General features: G+C 42.8%; 1 protein-coding gene across 4 annotated transcripts in view; it reads right to left on the reverse strand.

Moving 5' to 3' along the window:
* Positions 1 to 21,407, reverse strand: part of LOC110488940 (follistatin-related protein 5) — a 190,084-nt gene that overhangs the window by 107,542 nt on the left and 61,135 nt on the right. For all 4 annotated transcript variants that reach the window (XM_036943081.2, XM_090198514.1, XM_090198513.1 and 1 more), the window contains exon 4: positions 13,565 to 13,816. In XM_036943081.2, coding sequence (XP_036798976.1) covers positions 13,565 to 13,816 — 252 coding nt within the window. The remainder of the gene's footprint in view (positions 1 to 13,564; positions 13,817 to 21,407) is intronic.

The raw sequence follows: 21,407 nt of genomic DNA on the forward strand, positions 1-21,407 counted from the left end.
GGTCTGGAGAAATTAAGTGATGCAGGGTACTGTACTGAATGACAAATCACCTCTAAGTCCTGCAGCAAATTGCAAAACTTTTGGTGGAGCTTTTAGTGGAGCAACCACTGTACAAATAGGTAAGTTGCATCAAAACCGTCTTGAGGACAGACCCAGGGGTTCAATTTGCACCCGGTGCCCTTGAAAACAGGTCAGTATATAATGAGGAGCCTTTCTTTGGTGGCTGCCGGTGACAATGCGGGTGTACAGGAGGGGACACACCCAGGGCCTCATGGGGAGGTCGCTGCATCAGTGCCAAGCCTAGTCATTAAAAAAGGTAAAGCTTCTGAGTTCTTACGGTACATAAACAGCCAAATCCCACTGTGTTGTCTCACTGGGATTGAAAGGCACAGACACCTCATTAAGGGAGAAGGTTTCCAGGGAAAAGAAGCCATGATGGCTTCATGTGCATGTTTTTTTGAAGTACAGCAGGCCACCAGGGAATCCTCCACAGGGAAGAGTTTTGATGCCAGGCTCACTGTGAAGGCCAACGGGATACTGTAGGTTGTGGTTGACAACAAAAAATGTTTTCCACATATTCTCTGATAATAAATTAAGAGAAAATGACAACAGCAGAATACTCGTCAGAACCATTTCGGACAATCAGAGCCTTAAAAGGGTGTCAACCCCGTTTCCAAAGTCGCCCGGTTCCGAGAGATACACGGCGAACCAAGGAATTGCCCGTAAAGACATTCATGATTTCTTACTCCAAGCGACGGCAGTTTGTGCAAAGTGTAGTACTATTTACAACCTACCCAAGCCAAACCGTAAACCGAACAACTGTGTGCCGCCATATGGGATTCCCAATCACAGCTGGTTGTGATACAGCCTGGAATCAAACCAGGGTCTGTAGTGATGTTTTTAGCACTGAGACCACTGCACCACTCAGGAGCTACTATTTATTTTGTATTTTTGTATTTTTAACCTTGTATTTAACTAAACAAGTCACTTACAAACAAATTCTTATTTACAATGACGGCTTACCCCAGACAACGCTGAGCCAATTGTGCGGCACCCTATTTATTTATTTATTTTCAATTTCACCTTTATTTAACCAGGTAAGCTAGTTGAGAACAAGTTCTCATTTACAACTGCGACCTGGCCAAGATAAAGCAAAGCAGTGCGACACAAACAACAACACAGAGTTAAACATGGAATAAACAAGCGTGCAGTCAATAACACAATAGAAAAAAATAACGTCTATATACAGTGGGTGCAAATGGCGTGAGGAGGTAAGGCAATAAATATGCCTAGTAGCGAAGTAATTACAATTTAGCAAATTAACACTGGAGTGATAGATGAGCAGATGGTGCAAGTAGAAATACAGGTGTGCAAAAGAGCAAAAAAGTAAATAAAAACAAAATGGGGATGAGGTGGGTAGATTGGGTGGGCTATTTACAGATGGGCTATGTACAGCTGCAGCGATCAGTTAGCTGCTCAGATAGCTGATGTTTAAAGTTAGTGAGGGAAATGGAAGGAAAGACGGCCAAAGGAGGTCTTCTTATCATGACCAGTGAGCTGAGATAAGGCGGAGCTTTACCTAGCATAGACTTATAGATGACCTGGTGCCAGTGGGCCGACTAGAGCACACGGATCGCAGTGGTGGGTGGTAAAGGTGCTTTGGTGACAAAACGGATGGCACTGTGATAGTCTGCATCCAGTTTGCTGAGTAGGGTGTTGGAAGCTATTTTGTAAATGACATTGCCGAAGTCGAGGATCAGTAGGATAGTCAGTTTTATGAGGGTATGTTTGGCAGCGTGAGTGAAGGATGCTTTGTTGCAAAATAGGAAGCCGTTTCCAGATTTCATTTTGGATTGGAGATGTATAATAAGAGTCTGGAAGGAGAGTTTACAGTCTAGCCAGACACCTAGGTATTTGTAGTTGTCAACATATTTTAAGTCAGAACCGTCCAGAATAGTGATGCTAGTCGGGCGGGCGGGTGGGCAATGAATGGTTGAAAAGCATGCATTTGGTTTTACTAGCGTTTAAGAGCAGTTGGAGACCACGGAAAGAGTGTTGTTTTTGCATTTAAGCTCGTTTGGAGGTTAGTTAACACAGGTTCCAAAGAAGAGCCAGATGTTTACAGAATGGTTTCGTCTGCGTAGAGGTGGATCAGGGAATCACCCGCAGCAAGAGCTGCATCGTTGAAATATACAGAGAAAAGAGTCGGCCCGAGAATTGAACCCTGTGGTACCCCCATAGAGACAACAGGCCCTCCGATTTGACACACAGAACTCTGTCTGAGAAGTAGTTAGTGAACCAGGAGAGGCAGTCATTTGAGAAACCTAGGCTGTTGAGTCTGCCGATAAGAATACGGTAATTGACAGAATCGAAAGCCTTGGCCAGGTCAATGAAGACAGTACTGTCTTTTATCGATTGCGGTTATGATGTCGTTTAGTACCTTGAAAGTGGCTGAGGTGCACCATTGACCAGCTCGAAAATCTGATTGCACAGCGGAGAAGGTACGGTGGGATTTGAAATGGTCAGTGATCTGTTTATTAACTTGGCTTTCGAAGACTTTAGAAAGGCAGGGCAGGATGGATATAGGTCTATAACAGTTTGAGTCTAGAGTGTCACCCCCTGTGAAGAGGGGGATGACCGCGGCAGCTTTTCAAACTTTAGGGATCTCGGACGATACGAAAGAGAGTGGTAATAGAGGTTGCAACAATGGCGGCAGATCATTTTAGAACGAGAGGGTCCAGATTGTCTAGCCCAGCTGATTTGTACAGGTCCAGGTTTTGCAGCTCTTTCAGAACATCTGCTATCTGGATTTGGATGAAGGAGAAGCTGGGGAGGCTTGGACAAGTAGCTGACTCCCAATCACAGTAAGATGTGATACAGCTTGGATTCAAACAAGGGACTCTTGCATTGCAATGCAGTGACTTAAACCACTGCGCCACTCGGGAGCCAAGGTGAGAGTAGTTTCTAAATGTACCAACCTTAAGTGTCTTTGTCCCTCTCGCTCTCGCCCTCTCCATGTCTTTTGTAACAAGCAGCCATATTGTCGTCAGTCCACTAAGGACCTGTTTTTAATGTATTTAGTGTGTATTGTTATCCTGTTTTGCCATTTAGTTAGCTAGTTAATAAATAATTAAACCAATTTGTGTAGTACTGAATCATAAGTAAGGCTCAGGTTTTTGCAGATGCAAGGAGATGACAACTGTTCAGAATGATGATATGATACAAGGTTATGATTAATAAGTTGACTGTTTATAGATGTGCTAGGTAAAGACTTTTAGAGATTAATTCGGGAGATGGTAACTCTTTAAAGAACCGCTCTCACGGTGCCCCAGATCCTAATGAGTTAATTGTTACATGATTAATTTAATCAGGTGACAATTAAACATATTTAGGTAATTAGATAAATAACTGTCATCAGATTTAATGTTAAAAGTTAAGTCACAACACTTGGTTGCTGAATGGAACATATGGATATTCAAACAAAGACTAAGTAATCAAGATTACTTACTATGATAAAACATGTTTTACTATGTATGATAAACGACTTGCATTATGTTAAATATGCAATATGTGTTGAGAGACATAGAAAAACATGTACATTTTTTAGACACTTCATATCCATGGAGAATTCCGTCCATATCACCACAAACCTAGCAACAGGTAACATTGACAGTTGACTGGCATTTTTTTCAGGTTAACATTTTGCCAGAAACTATTTCTGTTTTGCAACAACATATACTATAACTTTGGATGAAACACTAAAACCTTAATTGCTTCATCTACATACATATACAGCAGTCAACGTGAAATGTAATTTCTTGAATGTAAATAAATGCAGAGAGGACCACGCGTACTAACTCACTGTTAATTTCCCTGGAGGTAAAATCCTATAAAAGGAAATCCTCAATAACACTGTAGCACATTCAATATGAAAACATGCACTATAAAGGAGAGACGCTGAAGATGTTGCACATTCCAAACAACTTATTTTGGTTTTAATGAAGGAGTGCATCTTCGTCGCACAGAAAACATTGGACTTTCTCTACAGTGGCACGTTTCTGCAATGCGTGTTTGATTTGACTCCAGTCGCTAGTCACATATCAAGACGTACATAACCAAATACTCCTTATGCTATTGTAACTAAGCATATCTTACCTTAATTTTAAAGTAAGTCCTAGGGTAATCTTAAACATGTCTTTGTCGGCACAATGAAATCACATAGATCTTTTCTATTTTTTACTTTAGTTTATTTGGTAAATATTTTCTTAACTCTTCTTGAACTGCACTGTTGGTTAAGATCTTGTAAGTAAGCATTTCACGGTAAGGTCTACACATTCGGGGCATGTGACAAATAAAGTTTGATTTGATATGCTATATCACCACTCAACATCCAAATAGCCACACATTAAAGCAATAACACTGGTTCTATGATTGAACTCTTGCTCCGGATGAGTGACGTCATTGGCTGTCACATAAAAATAACAACACAAACTAAAAATGTCATCCCACTGATAAATGGATGTGACTGAAGCAGAGAGAGCACTCGATTGGTATGCCAGGGCCTCATTGTTAATTGTCTACGGTTGTGTCAATTGTCTGCTGCTGAGATTGCCCTGCTTCCATCCACCAAACTTCCCCCATGGATTGGACAAGCTTTTGTGCGCCACTTAATTTTCAATCAGATCCAATCCCTACTCGGTTGCAGAGCAGCAGGAGGGAGTAGACGGGGGTCATACGTTATCCAAAGGCCTAATGAGAAACCTTCAGTCAAAGCACGGCTGTCATTTTTTATCCTGTTCTTCCTAGTAGATAAGAGCGAGAGACGGTGCGCTGTGCAGATAGAGGCTGTCCATTTCCACATGTACTCATTAAGCTGAGGCCAACTCAAAAGAGCCTAGCGGGGGGGGGGGTTCTTCTCAAGGGTGTCATTTGAAAAAAATCAATGCTCCTAGGCATGCCGAAATCCAAACCCCGGGTGCTAATTGTCCGTCTATCAACCTAATCTGGCATTTGCAACTTAACTAAAATATTTTCGAGAGGCCTGTACAGGCCTGGATGTCTGTTTCTTGTCTTGCTATAACATAAGTGTGACATCAGTGTGACATTATACAGGGTGGCTCCACTGGGTCTATGGTCCATGTCTGTCAGTCACTGATAGCTTGATTTAATTGGAAGGAAGTAAAGTTGGTTAATTTCATTTCCAGTGGTGTAAAAGATAGTAGGGGTCATGTTAGATTTGTTTGGTCCATACAGTGATCAGGTATTAAGACTTTATTTTATAGAAATGGCAGAACGTGAATTTGTCTACATTTACATTGACAAGACCAAAGACTAAAACAATTAGTGTGATACTGAAATGATTGAAAATCACGATTACACTTATGAAAATATTTATGCCTACTGAAAGTCTTTATGCCCAATAACACAAGGTAAATTGAAAACAGCGTCTGCATGGGCTGGAAAAAAAATGTATTACATGTTTTTTAATATACAATTTAGACACATTCCATTTGACCACTAATAAACCCCAATCATTTGATATTATCTATTTCCCACCATTTACACTGTGACAATAGTATCCGGTGCAATGAACAAATCCTCTGCAGCCATTTGCCGCCAAGACCGAGGCGGGCAATAATGTGGAAGACAAATGTCGTAAACATTAGCTGTGCCCTGACAGGGAACAGAGTAATGGAACAGCAGGAAGTGGTGAGAAGTACAGTAACAATTGCTGTAATACTCCTGCAATACTTCTGCAATAATGCTGTAATACTGCTGTAATGCTGCTGCAATACTGCTGTAAAGTATTTTTAGAGAGAAAAACAACGTTTTCAAGGACTGAATATTTTTTAAAGGAGAGGGCTTTAACTGGACCAACAGGTCTAGGAGCGGTGCCTCTGCTGCTCTCATTCAATAAGAAATTGATTACAAATCAGTCACCGTAAAAAACTGTCTGGCCACGGACAAAGAGCAGCTAAAAGAGAAGAATGAAAAAAGAAACAATTTCCTGTCCGAGAGCCTTTTTCCTTTGGCTCATGTTGATCTTGTATTGATTCAGCCTACGTTGGTCAAATATCACAATCCCACTTGTGGATGGTTGTTGATGGAGGCTGGATTTGCAGATGGCTGAGATGGAGGGTTGACCAGACAGGACACATGAGAGAAGCTGATTAGAGCATCAGACAACAAGGGACAGATATCATTGATCCAAATGTCTTTGTCTGATTGGGATGAAAGGCCTGTCTGATTGGAGCCCTTTGTGTATACATGCACTGAACTGCCTCAGACTCATCTAAGGGAAGTGATGAGAAATTATGGAAGGTTTCTATGATGCGGTAGTTTGTTCTGCAAAATATACAAATATGTCCCATCTTTGATTATATTATTCTTTCAATTCAAAAAATCTAAAACTGTAAACATGAATTTGACATTGACTGTATTAATATTTTCCTGTTTTTTGTAGTTGTTTTTTTGCTAACTTTATTATTATGGGTTATTGTGTTTAGAATGATGGGAAGAAAAAAAAAACAATTTTATAAACTTTATAATAAGGTTGTGACGTAACAAAATGTGGAAAAATGTAAAGGTCTGAATACTTTCCGAATGCACTGTGGCCCAATCAATTTAATGGACCACGGGTAGACTCCAATCAAGTTGTAGAAACATCTCAAGGACGATCAATGGAAACAGGATGCACCTCAGCTCAATTTCGAGTCTCAGAGCAAAGGGTCGGAATACTTATGTAAATAAGTTGGGGGGGTTTTCAAATGTTTTGCTGTTGCTGTTTTTGTTTTTATTTATTTAATACATTTTAGAATAAGGCTGCAACATAACAAAATGTGTAAAAAGTCAAGGGGTGTGAATACTTTCCGAAGGCACTGTACAGTATATGTACATATTGGATCTACCCCAATTACCTCATACCCCTGCACATCGACTCAGTACTAGTACTCTCTGTATATAGCCATGTTATTTTCGTCCCCACTGTCAGACTTGGCCCCCACATCGTCTGGTTGACTGTGAGGTAAGCTACGAGTAAAGGCAGACTCCACACACAACACACCACTCCAACGAGGGACCACAAGCAGAGGGCACTGTGAGTGGAATTAATTACTCTCACAACAAGACCAGCAGCAGCTAGAGGGCTCTCCTTCTCAGACTAGTCATCCTCACCGTCATCATCAACTCAGTCAACCTCTCGACGTCATGAGCCATCACACCAGTGAGACCGGTTGACTTTTCAGTGCAGAACTCGTAGCCCTACAGCGGCACTTCACTTCAGAGGGCTGACTTCACAGGATCACCAACGTCAGCCCTCACCTAACCGCTGTGGTCAGCCTACATCTGACTGTCGCCGATGTGACTACTCACCTGACCGTTGTGACTACTCACTTGTCCGCTGCCGTCAGCCTTCACCTGATTGCCGTCGTCATCCCGCACCTGACTGTCGCCGCCGCAACTACTCACCTGACCGTAGCCGCCGCGACTACTCACCTGACCGTTGTCATCACCCCTCACCTGACCATCCCCACTGCGACTACTCGCCTGAACGTCGCCGCTGGGCCTACTCACCTGATTATTGTCCGCACTCACCTGTCCGCTACTGCACACCTTCTACACCCAGCCGGGAGCGCGTCTACTGTGGACCAACTCCTACCATCCCCAACTGCAAGGTGCTGCTGAAGATGAGTTGAGTCATCTTGCGGAGCGGCAACAAGTCACTTGACATGTACGGCCTGTTGGATGATGGGTTGGAGCACACTATACTTCTACACGAAACAGCAGAGCAGCTAGGACTCCAAGGATATCCTGAGGACTTTGTACGGTGCGTCAATATATCCGAGTCGTCCATGGAGATTCTGTGTCGTTTTCTGTGGCCTTTGTTACTGAACCAAACAGGTCCTTTGACATCCACAGAGCCTTCACAGTTGAAGAGTTGGGCCTTGCACTGCATACCTACTCAGTCGAAGCCCTTCAGAAAAGATATTGGCACCTAAAAGGCCTACCCCTTCAACTGCTGGATCAGACGCAGCCATTACTGCTCATCGAATCAGACTATCCCCATCTAATCACCCGACAGAGCCAGTGTGTTGGGTCCCCCTGGTGGACCTGCTGCCATCAAGTCTCAGCTTGGATGGACCCTTCAAGGTCCTTCAAAGTTCCTGCAGCAAAAGTCTTTCTCCACAACAGTGTCTTCATACATCCCTTGTCTCTCCATCTGCAGTGCTCTTCTGCCATGTAGAGAAGCTCTGGCAGTTGGATACAATACCGTACAGGAGTGAGAAGCTCTTCACACGGTCCAGACAAGATGTAGAAGCCATGCATCTTCTAGAGGAGAAGACAGTCAGGATCGATGTGGACGGGGTTCAAAGGTACACCACTCCCCTTTTGTAGAAGAAGAACCTTCCTCCCTTGGAAGCTCCGAAGGAGGCAGTACTGGCACACCTGTGAGGGACAGAGAAGTGGCTGTCCAACAATCCAAAGAAAAGAGCAGTGTACAACGCAGAGGTTCACAAGTTAAGAAGGTATCCGCAGTAGCAGTCGAAGAGTACCATGGTTTGTACATTCCCCATCATATGATCAAACACAATGGGAGAAACAGAGTCGTCTTTAACTGTTCCTTCAACTAAAGGGGCAAGAGCTTGAACTAACAACTCTTTCCCGGACCGACCTTGGGAGCTACTCTGCTTGGAGTCCTTCTCCGTTTCCGGGAACACTCTGTGACATAAAGGGGATGTTCCATCAAGTCCGCCTGCTACCCGAAGACCAGCCTCTTCTCCGGTTTCTGTGGCGAGACCTAAACGGTGATGATCATCCTGATGTCTATGAGTGGTAAGTGTAGCCCCTGCTGCACCACATTTGCCCATCAGAAAAATGTGTTTAACCACAGTGAGCCCGAAGAGGATGTGCGCTTTTCTGTAGAACGCTGTTTCTATGTAGACAACTGTCTACAAAGACTTCCTGCGGATGAAGCCAAGAAACTGGTGGACAAGCTGAAGCACCTTCTTGCTGAAGGAGGATTCGATCTACGCCAGTGGGCCAGCAACTTTCCAGCAGTCATCGAACACCTACCTCAAGAGTCCAAGTCGGAAAACAGTGAGCTGTGGTTCACCCAGGATGGCGTGGAAACCCAAGAGTACACCCTTGGATTACGATGGCAATGTCTGTCTGACACGCTTGGCTACAAGCAAGGTCACATGGAGAAAGTTGAACCCACCATGCCCCTTTTTTTATATCGATTCTTGCCAGTCAATACGATCCACCCAGCTTCATCATCCTATACACCACACGAGCAAAGGTTGTGGTCCAGAGGCTCTAGAATAAGAAAAGAGGGTGGGATGACCCAGATCTACCTGAATATCTCCTCCAAGTTTGGCTTATTTGGGAGAATGAACTTCCACATTTGTCTCAGGTTACACTGCCAAGAATTTATGTCAGCCCAGACATGGATCTCCCAACCAGCAAAATAAGTGTTCATATCTTCAGTGATCCCTCAGAACGTACGTATGGTGCCGTCGTGTACCTACGTACTGAAAACACCAATAGACAGATCCAAGCGGGATTCCTTGCAGCAAGATCAAGAGTGGTCCCGAAATGACAACATTACATGCCAAGACTAGAGCTCTGCGCTGCACTCACTGGTGCCCAGCTGGCCGAGGTTATCAGAAAATAACTCACCCTGGAAATCCACGAGGTCACGTACTGGTCAGATTCTACAACAGTCTTAACCTGGCTCCAGTCGGACTCCTGCAGGTACAAAGTATTTGTAGGCACAAGAGTCGCAGACATACAGGAGCTCATGGACCCCAGGCCTGGTGTAACGTGAGAAACAGAGAGGAACCCGGCTGACGATATCACACGCAGCAAGATGCTGTCAGCTTACAGAACATAACCATTGGAGTCAAGGTCCACCATTCCTGTGGCAGGCCCAGTCATCCTGGCAGAGAAGACCAGACCAAGTACCTCTCGACGAAGCAGAGGAGCTGTGGCAGCCTACCTTCTGTGGACTCCTGTCAGCGGACACCAAGTCGTCTCTCCCTGATGTTGCTCAGTTCAACATTTTCCAGGAGCTGGTGGGAGCCACAGTGCAGTTGCTACATGGGGCGGCCAGTAGTGCCAACTGTTCTCCAGCCGACGATTTCAAGCAAGTAGAACTCAATGTATTCAGACATGCTCAGTCTGAGAGCTTCCCAGAAGACCTCTCCCTACTAGAGACAGGCAAGCCAATCCCTCCGATCAGCCGTCTGGTGATGCTGGCCCCAGAGTATGACAACAACACCGGACTGACTTGTGTTGGAGGTTGCCTTCACAGCTGGGCCCTGACGTTCTTCACCCAGTGGTTCTGGATCCAGGTCATTCGCTCACCAGGTTGCTGATCAGGGAATATGATGAGCATCTGAGGCACCTGGGCCCAGAGAAGGTGTTTGCTGAGCTACATTGAAGGTTCTGGATTCTGAGAGGGAGAGCAGCCATTCGTCGTTTTCAGCTTGGCTGCACTGAATGCAGGAAGTGGCGAGGCCAGCCAGATGTGTCTAGGATGGCTGACTTGCCTCCAGCCTGACTGCGGCTCCACAAGCCCACATTGGATTGCTTTGGACCATATATCATCAAGATTGGCCGAAGAAATTAAAAGAGATGGCATCATCTTTAAGTGCATGACCACCCGGGCTGTACATGTGGATCTACAGACGAATATGGATTCCAGTTTGTTCCTAATGGCGTTGAGACACTTTATCGCTCGAAGAGGAAAGCCCTTTGAGACCCTGTCCGATCGCGGAACAAATTTCAAGGGAGGGAAGCGAGAGCTACAGGAGGCCTTCATGTCTCTCCACCCACAGCTCCAGGAACAGTTAGCCAGTCAGAAGATTCACTTCACCTTCAACCCACCAAGTGCACAACACTTTGGAGGATGCTGGGAGAGAGAGGTCAGATCCATCAAGATTGCCCTGCAAACCACCCTTGGTGTGTAGACCATCTCCGAACTGGAACTGTCAAGTCAGTTATCCCTGGAGTAGATGGGAAAGTGAGGACAGCAGAGATCCAAGTCAAGGACAGAACCTGTTGTTCGACTCATCAAGCTGCCTGCCTTTCCTCAAGAAGCTATTGACACTTAGCTGGCTTGTCTGTTGAAGAAAATATGTACAACACATTTGGGGGCGGCTGTAAAAACGGCCAGCTCATCTCCTTTCCAAGACCCCAACTTTCTTTGGTTTTCCTATAGGAATAGGCAGCCTTAGGGTAATAGCCTACCAGGCAAGGCCCCAGGCAGTCTGTAGCTTCTATTCTGATGATCAACCTGTTTTTCTCTCCTGCTTATTTTACCTCCTCAGTATAAATTGCTTTTCTGATGTTATTGTGCATGCAGCTAAATAATAACAATTAGTATTAGAGAGAGTGGTGTTGTATGTGTGTGTGTGGATCTTCATTAAATCCTTGAAGTGGCACTACTGCTTCCTTGTGTTCTGAACCACACTGTGGTGGTTAATAATGACCTAAAATCCAGCACCTGTTTTTTCGATCCCTTTTTATTGGTCCTTCGAATTCATAAACATTAAATTACACCATAGCCTACTTGTCAACAATATTTTTATGTTACACATATTTTTTTTTCTTGACCATATTGAATTATCATTGTAATTGTGCACACAATGATGTAATTGCGCGCACATGGATGTCAGACATGCACCTACCCTAATGCTCTGTTGCTGATGACTGGAATTAATGCAGGGACAGATTTCAGGAGCAGAACAAGGCACCCTCTTTTTGACTGATGACTGATGTAAGAGCTTGTACGTGATAGGCCTATCTGACTTATATGATTATGATGGTCATTATGCTTCCAGACAGTGTCATACAGTGTATTTTCTTACTCTAAGTAAAGTGACACAGGATGGAGATAATGCTTCATGACAGCACCATAAAGTGTATTTTCTACAAGGTATTTAAAATGTGATTAAAAAAACTTGACTATAAAGAATTGACTACAACAACAACAAAGAAACAACCTTTCAAACAAAAGGAAACTTCTTGGCAGGAATTGTTTTTAATTTTTTAGAAATGTGGGTTTTGACACTCTTATGTAGTTGTTATAACCAGCCATAAAAAAATAATTTTATGCCACAACAGGTGTAAATATATGGGTCATGACAGTGTTATGACAAGTTATGTCAGCTGTTATGACATATTATGATTATATTATGTTATGACACCAGGTGACAAGTTACCATTTATTTCTAGCTTATCTTTCTCTCTGCATTGTTGGAAAAGGACCCGTAACTAAGCATTTCACTGTTAGTCTACACCTGTTGTCTACGAAGCATGTGAGAAATACAATTTGGAAAAAAGGGGGTGATTGTAGGGACGGAAGCAAAACTGTTACAGACGATTATTAGTGTGACAATTGGCTTGCAGCAGTTCACTTGCACAGAAACCATGTAATTGTGTATCCTGCAAAATGAAAGGCAATCTAATGTTTCTCTCATGAATATTATTATATGACATAGCTTTGACCTTTCTCTCATGCCCCTGGTGTGTCCCAGTGATCTCTCTTTCTTTCCAAAGCGTGACCTTGTTTACTTCCCTTCACTCATTCTAAAGGAAATGCCTGGTAAAATAAATATGGTGGAAAACAGTGGAGGCTGCTGAGGGGAGGACGGCTCATAATAATGGCTGGAACGGAGCAAATGGAATGGCATCATACACATGGAAACCATGTGTTTGATGTATTTGATACCATTCCACTTAATCTTCTCCAGCCATTACCATGAGACCTTCCTCCCCAATAAAGGTGCCACCAACCTTCTGTGGTGAAAATGTTTTCAGATTTGTTGGAAGTAGTGAACAAGTGCACACTTCAGGAAAAAGGTGAAATTATTGGGACCTACCCCATGGTCTACACCACCTACAGCGCTCTAAAAGCGATAAGCCAACTACTTACCATGTACGGAAAGTACATGGTGTCTTTGCACAATCAATGTTCCAGAGCATCTTAAAGTCTCTAGGGAAATCTGAGCATTGGTGTGCACAGTATTACCACCTACACATTATATAAACAAGCAATGCTTTGCATCAACTGAGAAACTAATAGAGATACAAGAAGTAGCTACATTATGTTGTATCAGGTTCATAAGGTGAGAGATGGCTCCGTGACTGTACGAAAACCTTACTTCTAACAACAAACAAACATTCTGTGCAAGACAGGATTTTCCGAGAACTGCAATGAGGCAGGATCTCTGGTGGCTTCTCCAAAGCTCTAATCTAGAGCATAAAGAAGATAAAACTCATCTCCTGCAACTACAAGTGTAGCATCTTATTTTGATCACTCTTTTGTTGCTGAGAATGTACATGAATTCACTGAAAACCCACACTAACATACGGTTTTATTAACCGTAATGCACTTTTTATGTAGCCTACTTTCGGCCAGCTAACAAACCTTAACATCTTGTTGTTGTAGGATTATTTTGCTGTGACAATATAGGTCAAATTAAGATCCTACATCTTTACTTTGCTTCTGCATAAAGTTCCATGAGAGCCATTTTATGAAGCTATGAGTTGTAATTCTTACCTTTGTAGAAGCATTCCTCGCTGTGCATGATGGTTATCCTCTGTGCACCCAAACAGGAGGCCCGGTGGAGCTCACAGTGGTTTTGGTACAGCTTGCCGTCCGAGCCACACACCTCCTTGTAGTGTGGTTTACAGCGGTCCAGACAGATGCACTCCCCTTGACTGCTCTCATGGTTGACCACACAGTGACGCCCCAGGCCACAGTACTTGTGCACACAAGGACTCTGGAAGCCATTGTTATGGCCCAAAAACCCTGCAAGGAAAACCAAAGTAAAGACATGTTCATACCAGAAAAAAGAACAATAGACGAGTAATAGTATGACAGTTTGACTTTAAAAGGCCTAAAGTAGCTCTAGGTTTTACAAGAGCTTAGAAACCTTCAAATCAGAAACTGGAAGAGTACGAGGATGATAATCAGAGTTTTAAAAGCTTTTGGAGTTCACTTATAGTAACTATCAATAACCTCTGAACCGTATCAAATGTATTGGCTCTGTAATGGCAGGTTGCTCTCTCTTGGATCTCCTATCTACCAGTTCCATTGCCCTTTGGAATCGCCCTCAAGGGGGAAAAGAACATGGCCACCAATGCTGGAAAAACAATCCCAATAATGATGTTCACTGAAACAATATACTGAACTGGGAACATTCACCCAGTAAGCATCATTTATCTGCTGGAGCTCTAATGATGTTGTTTTGGGGTTGTATATTGCCATGATCATCTGGGCACCATTCCACCACGTCTGAATAGGGTAAAAACATTGCACATAAAGTAACAAGAAAAATGTGCAACGTTGACTCAAGTTTGAGCGCTGTTGTACTGTGTCGTACTGTGTACAAACCCCACCAATTTAAAAATTCTACCATTTGTCTGACTATCAATCCACAGCCGCAGTGAGCTATATAATATACATTATAAACTGGGTGGTCCGAGACCTGAATGCTGATTGGCTGGAAGCCGTGGCATATCAGCTGCACACAATGGGTATGACAAACATATATTTTTACTGTTCTAATTACATTGGTAACCAGTTTAGAATAGCAATAAGGCACCTCTGGGGTTTTTGGTAAATGGCCAATACACCATAGCTAAGGGCTGTATCTAGGCATTCCGCGTTGCATCGTGCATAAGAACAGCCCTTAGCCATGGTATATTGGACATATATCACACACCCCCGGGCCTTATTGCTTAAATATACATTAGGACCAAAGTACAAACAAGGGGATGCATTACTGTTCTCTGTAATCATCTGAGCTCTCCACAGCTTTCCTATTGACCACTAAATATTGAGTGGTGCATCACGATGGTACGATGCCTCAGGGCCTCAGATGTCTTCTTTACAATGGCCAATTTATCTGCAGCACGAGGTGCACATGGTGTTCTAACCCACTATAGAGGGAAATAAAAACCATCTACTGTCATTGGTCAGCGAGGCAAACCGTTGGCAGGGAACCTGAATACAGTAACAAACAAACAAACGACTTGACTGGTAAAGAGGCTTCGTCACAGTGGTAGCGACTCCCCATGGGTGTATTAGCCCCAATCTGTCAGGGAGGATTAAACAATACAAGTGTGTACATTTGAGCCAATCAATGGCTTTGGTTTGCTGGGGTTTATTAATCTCCCTTGGTGCGGTGGCATAATGATTATTCAATGGGTTTTGTGTTGCACAGCGAGGTGACCAAACGCCACAGACAGGGTCAGAGAAGGGCAGAGGGAGTTGTTAATTGGCATGCACGCCCAATCTCTGGGTGATCCAGTGACATCAAAGACAAATGACTAATTCCATGCAATGATTAGTTTATTGATGACTCAACGTTTCAAAAGGAAAGGCATGCAGAGGGGGGCAGAGGGAGGGACTATATGATTTGGGGCGATGGTTAGAGTTACCGCATTTCTAATTGTATTTGGCTTTTCCAAATGAAAAAAAACCCAGTGTGTATATATAAATATATATATATATATATATATATATATATATACACACACACTCTACCGGTCAAAAGTTTTAGAACACATACTCTTTCTTTATTTTACTATGTTCTACATTGTAGAATAATAGTGAAGATATCAAAACTATGAAATAACACTTTTTTTTTGTTGGTTACAACATGATTCCATATGTGTTATTTCATAGTTCTGATGTCTTCACTATTATTCTACAATGTAGAAAATAGTCTAAATAAAGAAAAACCCTTGAATGAGAAGGTGTGTCCAAACATTTGACTGGTACTGTATATAAAATATTTGGAACTTTCACTTTGACATTTTTCATTAATTATTCATAACTGTATTGTATAGCATTGAGGATGATTGTCAGAACGACAGATAGACAGATACATTTGCATAGTTGAATGGATAGTTTATGTACAAACTTCACAGCTCACAGAGCAATTTCAGTATGGGGAATTGCCTTGATTTGAAGGAAACAGCAAGATGTCAAGTAAACAAGATGCTGAACAAGGGAAAAGGAAGTAATTCTCACTGGGATACAGTTGGTACTAGATTTATTTAGCCCTGTGTTTAATCTGAAGGTCCCAACATATGTTGACCCCAGTGTACATCACTTGAAGGGCAACGTCCTGCTATGCATTCATAATGAGATGCAGATCATGTTTAATTCTGGACTCAGCAGACATGACCAGAATGACATTGCAGGGGTTCAAAGACAAGAGCATTTAGGATGGAAATCTCAATACTGTGCCTGTGCACAACTCCTCGCATCATGCTCTGAGAAATCAATATGATGTATAAATATCAAGTGCCTTGTGTCTACCAGAAACATTTACCTCTTAGGTTTGGGCTAACGTACTCTCTTTGTAATGCATTTCTGATTCTGAAGCCTTCAAACACATCACAAAGCTGAATCTAACTGAACCGCTCTCATTCACATTCATAAGCATGCCCCCAAAGTATGCTATTTACAGCACTAGCCATCAGATTTACAATGCGTCTTTCTTTCCAATTGCCATCTTAATTTTTTTCAAAAACCCAGGATGCAAGTCCCGGCCCATCTGAGGTTTCAAATAACAGCGGCTCTGAGTCCTTGGGGAGTGTAGTAAACAACCGTTTGGAAGCTCTCATCTCAGCTCATCTCACCACCGTGAGTTAAGATGCCCCAGAAGACCCACGTGCAAGAACAAAAGGATGCAAGTCTGAATAAACAGCACACTAAACAATGCAAAAAGCCTACATGACATGACGCACAACACAACTCGCTCGCTACCCGTCACCCCACTTGGATTAGTTCCTTGAAAGTTACACCAGTAACATATTGTGTTACCACAGTCCATGGAGAAGCGACATATGTAGAAACCAGCAAAGCGTCTGCACTCGAGAAAAAGCATTAGCATTAACGATAGCAGGAGAAACTATGTATTTTTACTAGCCTACCTGTTGTCATGGAAAACAAACAGCAATATATTCACGGTGGCAGGCCCGTGTCATTTAACCTGCTATCTCTCAATCCCTAACAGTTGGAATTCATTCCTCCACACTGTCAACATGAAAACCTGATGCCTGATGAGGTCTCGCCACTGTCAACATGAAAACCTGATGCCTGATGAGGTCTCGCCACTGTCAACATGAAAACCTGATGCCTGATGAGGTCTCGCCAGTGTCAACATTAACCATTTGTGGCATTTTTCTATTGAGAAAGACTTCACACCCAAGAAAGGACCGCCTGCTCAGAAATGATAAGAAGATTGTCAAATGTGTTCTTGTGCCGCTGTACTGCAGAGCATATGACTATAAGGGTAAACTAAGTACAGTAGATAGCTTCCATCTCACAAGTATCTTTTAACTGCCAGCTATTTAACAGAGGCAATTCAGTTGAAGAGCGTTGTTCAAGGGTTTGAACTGATTTAGCATCTCTCTTAACACAATGGACGGTTTCCTCAGTGAAACTATTGCAAAGTGCAATCCATTGTGTTGTCTACCATGGAACTTTAAATGAATATAACAAAACAAGTGTGTACAATATGGAGTTTTACAATATGGAAGAGAGTGTTAGGGAAGATGGAAAAATAGCCTAGCCCACTGTAGATACTGTTTAAGATGCATATGAATGAATTCCTGTTGAGCATGGGTTTACCTGTAGTATTATACATCTGTTGTTTGTGTTTATGGACTAAATGGAAATAATTGGACAATTATAGTGAATTTCTATGTTTAAATGCTGTATGATCAAGAGATAATTGGTTAGATTACACAAAACTGTATGCTACAGGCAGTGTCAGTGGTCTCGCATTCACATAGGAAAGCAAAATACAAGAAGAGATCTCTTTTTCCCCTATGTTTCTCCTAGACACAAACTGGCTCTCTTTAACACCAAAATGAGACTAATTTTTTTTCAGATTTGATCAGGAGGAACAACACATACAAGCTCATATTTGTCTGCATGCTAATAGTTACCATAGACTTCTATGCATTTTTCTAACAATAGTTAACAATTGCGCTAACTCTAGTTAGCAACAAAACAGCAATAAAAAATAGTGTCCACAGAGTATTCTGACTCTGAGGAAAATCCTGAAGTATCCCTTTAACAACTGCCAGTCCCAACATGTATAGGCTAGTTCCTTAGATAAACATGTACAATACTGTACATGAGCAGCCAAACTAACGGGACTAAGGGAAACGAAGGAAAAGTAGGTAGAGAGGAGCAGACAGCCTTTTTTTACACATTATTAATATTGAAGCACAGAGGTATTTTATGGAGACATAAAAAAAAATGATTGTGCTCAAAATCGTTGCAAGGGTATTTTTTGAAAGATATGACAACCTTGTGTAATCAATTCAAATAAAATTGTAAACAACAATGCAGTATTAAGAAAATACCAAAAAATAAAAGTAAGAGATAAGAATAACAAATAATTAAAGAGCAGCAGTAAACAACAATAGAGGGGCTATATACAGGGGGTACCGGTACAGAGTCAATGTCAATGTGCCGGGGCAATGGTGTAAATATATGTATGTTGGTAGAGTTATTAAAGTGACTATGCATAGATAATAACAGAGAGTAGCAGCAGCGTTCCAGAAAACGGATTTAAGTTTCCCTGCATTAAAGTCCCTGGCCAATAGGAGCGCAGCCTCTGGATGAGCGTTTTCCTGTTTGCTTATGGCGGTATTCAGCTCATTGAGTGCAGTTTTAGTGCCAGCATTGGTCTGTGGTGGTATGTAGACAGCTACGAAAAATACAGATGAAAACTCTTTCGGCAAAACTGTTAGACTTCCTTAGGTATAGTGCACCAGCGTTTGTTCACATAAATGGATAGGCCGCAGCCCCGTGTCTTACCAGAGAATGCTGTTCTGTCCTGCCGATGGAGAGTTTACAGTGGCTTGTGAAAGCATTCACCCCCTTGGCATTTTTCCTATTTTGTTGGCTTACAACCTGGAATTAAAATAGGTTTTTGGGGGGTTGGTATCATTTAATTTACACAACATGCCTACCACTTTGAAGATGCAAAATATTTTTTATTGTGAAACAAACAAGAAATAAGACAACAAAACTGAAAACTTGCATAACTATTCCCCCCCCGTGCTGCTGCTCCAGTTTCAACTCCAGGTTCAACTGTTCTGTCTGCGGCTATGGAACCCTGCCCTGTTCACCGTACGTGCTACCTGTCCCTGACCTGCTGTTTTCAACTCTCTAGAGACAGCAGGAGTGATAGAGATACTCTGAATGATCGGCTATGAAAAGCCAATTGACATTTACTCCTGAGGTGCTGACCTGTTGCACTCTTGACAACTACTGTGATTATTATTATTTGACCCGGCTGGTCATCTACGAACATCTGAACATCTTGTCCATGTTCTGTTATAATCTCCAATCGGCACAGCCAGAAGAGAACTGGCCACCCCTCATAGCCTGGTTCCTCTCTTGGTTTCTTCCTAGGTTCTGGCCTTTCTAGGGGGTTTTTCCTAGCCACCGTGCTTCTACACCGGCATTGCTTGCTGTTTGGGGTTTTAGGCTGGGTTTCTGTTCAGCACTTTGAGATACCAGCTGATGTAAGAAGGGCTTTATAAATACATTTGATTTGATTTGATTTATCTTTGGTCTCTTTGTTGTCTCTCTGATTAATGCCCTCCTCGCCTGGTCTGTGAGTTTTGGTGGGCGGCCCTCTCTTGGCAAGTTTGTTGTGGTGCCATATTCTTTCAGCTCTTCGCATTTATTTTCTAGCGATTGAACAATCGCAAGACGGAAGGCAAGGCCAGATTAGCCACTCATCACGCCTGATCCTCACAAGGCACCCGGATCTTTTCCATTATATCTCAGTTTCCATCTCCAGCCAATCACAGGAATCTGGGCCTGGTCGGATTTCTGTCGTAGTATATCCCTCACGTTCGACTCATTGAAGAAGAACTCTTCTTCCAGGGAGCAGGGAGCAATCAGGGAGCAGGGAGCAATCGCTGTTCTGATCTTCAGAATCTCTTTTCAGTCATAAGAGACAGTAGCAGCAACATTATGTACAAAACAAGTTACGAACAACTCGAAAAAACAAATAAAATAGCATGATTGGTTGAGAGCCGATAAGACGGCAGCCCTCTCCTCCAGCGTGATCGGGAATGTTTGTGCACATGTTTATGTGTGTATCTGCAGGCCAGCAGAGGTCTAAATATTACGACCTGATGAGTAGCTCCTACACACCCCAGGCTGTGCCTACAGGAGGCCCTGACCGAGTAGGTTCATCCCCCAGCTCCCAAACAACCCGACACGGTACACTCACCGAGGCTCATCACAACCATCCAACTTCCATTTTCATATGTAGTCACAATTTACCTTTATGGTCCCTCATGCTTCAGACTCTCATTGCCTGCTTTTGTGAAATGTATCAAATCTTCTCCCCTCTCATTGTTTCTGTGCAGTCTTCAGATATCAGTCAGAGGCTGTCTTCTGAGATAGCTGGCTTGACTGCAGGGATGCTGGCAGTCACCCCAGGAACACCACCCCGTGCTCTGTCGGTAGACACAAGCTTCAGTGAACAGCGTCTAGACACACCCTAGGCTCTTCTGCTTCCTCCTTCGGAGGAGGAACACCCTACAAACCTTGCTCCGGGACTCCGTACTCACAGGACTCGGGCTACGCTGTTGCCAGGTCGTCTGTCATGTCACCACACATGACGTTCCCTCCCAGGAAATGAAAGTTATTTTGAATTAGAATTGAAACACCCTGCACCATGTTGGGGCGACATTTTTGGGGTCTTAATAAAAAAAACAATAACATTAATGAGGTTATGGCATAACAGAAGTCTTGAAAAGCTGACACTAGGCAAGTCACTAGGGTCTGGTTTCAATGACAGACTATTTTGGCATCTTCAAAAAGGGAAATACATTTGTTCCGTGGTGCGTCCTTTAGGTGGGTCCTCTTCATACAGACAACTCTCCCAACAAATAATGAGGCAGATAATGCCAGAACGTTGTGATTCGAAACCAAAGTTTGCAGAAAAAACCTATGCAGTGATTTTAGTGAAGGTAGTTGATGTAAACTAGGCACTTGCGAAATGCACTCATTAAAAATAACCTCTGTGATCTCCATCTTGCTAGATGCTATTTAGTATTTTATTCAAGCGGATAAGATGGTGACGTACTCTAGGCAGTGACGTAGTTCTTCTATGACAAACTCATGCTATTACATGCAGACGCTGTTCAGCCAGAACATTTGAAAATTGTGGAAGGCTAGAGAGACTAGCATAACCGCTCAGGTAGAGTTGAGCAATTATCCACATTGTTGTTATTACATAAATAACGTTTTTCTATTTATTAGGATCACAATATTCAATGTTTGATCTAAATCCTCTTTTTGTCACAATGTTTCTGTCAGACATGTTGGATAGAGCGCTGGGCCGATG

This window comes from Oncorhynchus mykiss, chromosome 14, assembly GCF_057628025.1.
Source record: "Oncorhynchus mykiss isolate SJ-2025 chromosome 14, ASM5762802v1, whole genome shotgun sequence".
In the NCBI taxonomy this organism is placed as follows: Eukaryota; Metazoa; Chordata; class Actinopteri; order Salmoniformes; family Salmonidae; genus Oncorhynchus; species Oncorhynchus mykiss.